Raw genomic sequence first — 3,081 nt, forward strand, 5'->3', positions numbered from 1 at the left:
CCCGCTGAAAGTGTCAAGAAACACTTGGTTGCAAAAGAAAATAATGGGCTTTCTTTAAATATAGCCGTTTGCTTCGAAACCAGCACCCCCGCGGCAGGGAAACCGGCATGGCCTCGCCATGCCTGTCTGCAAGAGGGGTTCATCCCCCCGCTCCAGCCCAAAGCTCCCCAACGGCTGAGCAGAGGTAGCACCTCTCCCGGCCCGCTCGGGCTTTGTCCCGAGAGCCTGCTACCGCTTTTGTTCAGCTCCCTGGTCCTTTCTAGCCAAAAAGAGACCCTGCAAAGCTATCAGCCGTGCAGTGATACGAAACATCCCTTTCAATAGCGAAGATGGGCTTTACAGCGCAAGGTGTCCGATTGTGGCGCGCGATGACCTTAGCCCAAGCGCACCCCTTAATCCACCCCCACGGGTATTTCATAGGAGAGGAGTAACCCCAAGCTGCTCATTGAGATTCGGCACACACGGACTTGGGGGCAATATTTAGAGGGTGTCAGGCAGGGTCGTGTGACTGTACCACGCGGGCTGCAAGGGAGCAGGCTTGAATTCCACCCGCTCAGCCTGATTTCAAACTGTCCAAACCTCGTTTCATGACAGAGCATCTTATGAGAAGATTAAACCCCATAATGCTAGGCAGGAAGATTCTTTATCTAGATCTCTGTTTGCAAAAAGTATGATCCCGGAGACTGGAATGCAAAGAAGAGTTCCCCCAAGGCCTGAATTATTGTCACCAGGACAGAGGAGGGAGAGGCAGGGGTGGTAAAAGGGACATTGATAATGCGCTACAGCAAGTATTTAGAGCAAGCTTCTACATTTAAAATTCAAATACAGATCTTGAGTGCCTTGGAAAAGTGGCTCTGCTGTGCAAATAGTGCTTGGAAGGTCCTGGGTTTTTTGGAGAGTATGTGTGTGAATTGGCACATAGGGTTTCTGCACCTGAACAAATAGGGAGGGGGAGAAAAGGGGGGGAAGAAGCTGGGAAAAAAATGGAAGTGTCCTCTCTTCCAAGAGTGTCTGCATTTATTACATGAATCAGAATGACAATGCTGATCCTTTATTGGATTTTAATTAGAGAACCCAAACAAGCACTGCTCAAAGAAGCAGATTTTCACACCTCTGCCAATTCACTGGCATGTTTGTAGAGCTGCTACACTACTAGATCTATTCATCAAGTCCCTGAATATGCAAACAAAGCTCTAGCCAGACCTTTACCGCCGGCTTGTAGGAAGGTGTAGTTTGCTAGCGGAGGGCTCCACATAAAGCACATAGCTTGTTTGTTGCCATGTCCTCCCTGAAGAGGCCTTGGAGATCTTGCTGCTTCATTTCTGAAGGAGAAGTGATAAAGTCATTAGCAAATCAATAAACGGACTAATTTTCACCCTTCCTGTCCTTCGTGAGAAAGTCATTAGGAGACATTCCAAGGATTTATTTAAATCATAAGAGCTTCAGTACCAGCCACAGAGGCAAAATATAAAATCTCCCTGCCTTTAGGAGATAAATCACCAGGACGCTGAACTAGCATAGGGAGTAACTAAGAAAAACCAGGGGAAGGCAAGGGAGGGATGAGGAATGTCAACAGCTGTAGCAAAGGCACTTGCTACCGTGACATACCGTGGGCTACTACCCAATAGGTAGAAAATCAGAGCTTTTAGGGACACTGCAGAGTCCCTTGGTTAAGTCAAAGACCAGCCTGGAACAGGGCAGATGTCCTCTCCCACCACCCCGCACATGGCTGAGCTTCCAGAAAGGGATTTGCAAGGAAGACTTAAAGTCTCATTGCTATTACTGCTTTCTTTAAACCTGCGATTGTTCCTCTCAGTAGCACTGGAAAGCAGCAGCAGCTGGCGACAGCATTTAGTATCTAAACTCTGAGTAACTCCAAGAGCTGGAGGAGGTGAAGGCGGGATGTGCTTGGGTCTGGCACAGGCGTGGGGCTGCATGGGGACCACACACCCTGGGACAGGGAACAGCATCCTCCTTCCAGTGGCGTGGGAGAGGCGAGGGAGATGCTTTTTTTTTGGAAAGAGGAGTGAACTGGAGTGCTGGGGATGCCAGGCAGTGGTGTTACGGAGGGTGATGTGTGCCCCAGCAGCCACCATGCCAAGCAGGAGGGCAGCGGGCAGCGTGGGGTGATGCACAGGCCGATGGAGGGGGGCTTGGGCAATCCGGGCTGTTGCTTTCCAGTGGGGCGATGGGCAAATTCATGTGCTCCTTGGGGCAAAGCCTCCTTCTGCTCTCTGCTGTTTGCTTCCCTAGATGGGCTCCTTGAGTAAGAGCTGCGTGGGGACCTCGAGTATTGCGAGCACGGACACTCGCCTAGGGGAGAACCCTTATGCCAGCAAAACCGCCTGGCTTTGAAAGCCTGCGAGTTATCTGGCATCAGGTGTCAGTGCAGGGCAAACAGTAGCCAAGTGGGAAGCTCTTCCAGAAGAGATTTGTTCTGGAACAGCTTTCTCAGCTGAAATGTTTTGGCCCATTTCCTTAATGAGAAAAACCACCCTTGTAACTCCTAACACAGAGGGAGATGCACCGGCTCAAATCTGGCAGGAAGGACACTCTCATTTGACCCGCTGAGTGCAAACGGGGCATGTTCATAGATGAGGATGGAGGAATTTCAGAGGGGAACGAGGTTGCATCCTGCACCCGTGCCTCTCGGGCAGGTTGGGGTGGCTGGGGAAGCAGCATGTCCCCTCGTGTCCCCATGCCCCGGCCTGGTGGGTGCCCCCTCTAACCTCGCTGTTCCTCTCTCCTTGCACAGAAAACTCGGTGGCAGCCAAATCGGGAGGCTGCTTCCCTGGCTCAGCCACGGTGCACCTGGAGCAAGGCGGCACCAAGCTGGTGAAGGACCTGAGCCCTGGGGACAGGGTGCTGGCAGCCGACGCGGAGGGCCGGCTGCTCTACAGCGACTTCCTCACCTTCCTGGACCGGGAGGATGGCTCCCACAAGCTCTTCTACGTCATCGAGACGCGGCAGCCCCGGGCCCGGCTGTTGCTGACGGCCGCCCACCTCCTCTTCGTGGCCCCCCAGCACAACCAGTCTCAGGAGGGGACCCCCAGCAGCCAGGCGCTCTTCGCCCGCCGCGTC

At 52.9% G+C, this 3,081-nt stretch overlaps 1 protein-coding gene across 1 annotated transcript in view; it reads left to right on the forward strand.

The window, feature by feature from the left end:
- Window positions 1-3,081, forward strand: part of SHH (sonic hedgehog) — a 10,658-nt gene that overhangs the window by 6,433 nt on the left and 1,144 nt on the right. The window contains exon 3 of the mRNA XM_009322501.1: window positions 2,756-3,078. Within this exon, the coding sequence (XP_009320776.1) occupies window positions 2,756-3,078 (323 nt within the window). The remainder of the gene's footprint in view (window positions 1-2,755; window positions 3,079-3,081) is intronic.

The sequence above is a fragment of the Pygoscelis adeliae genome, unplaced genomic scaffold (assembly GCF_000699105.1).
Source record: "Pygoscelis adeliae isolate BGI_AS28 unplaced genomic scaffold, ASM69910v1 Scaffold123, whole genome shotgun sequence".
Lineage (NCBI taxonomy): Eukaryota > Metazoa > Chordata > Aves > Sphenisciformes > Spheniscidae > Pygoscelis > Pygoscelis adeliae.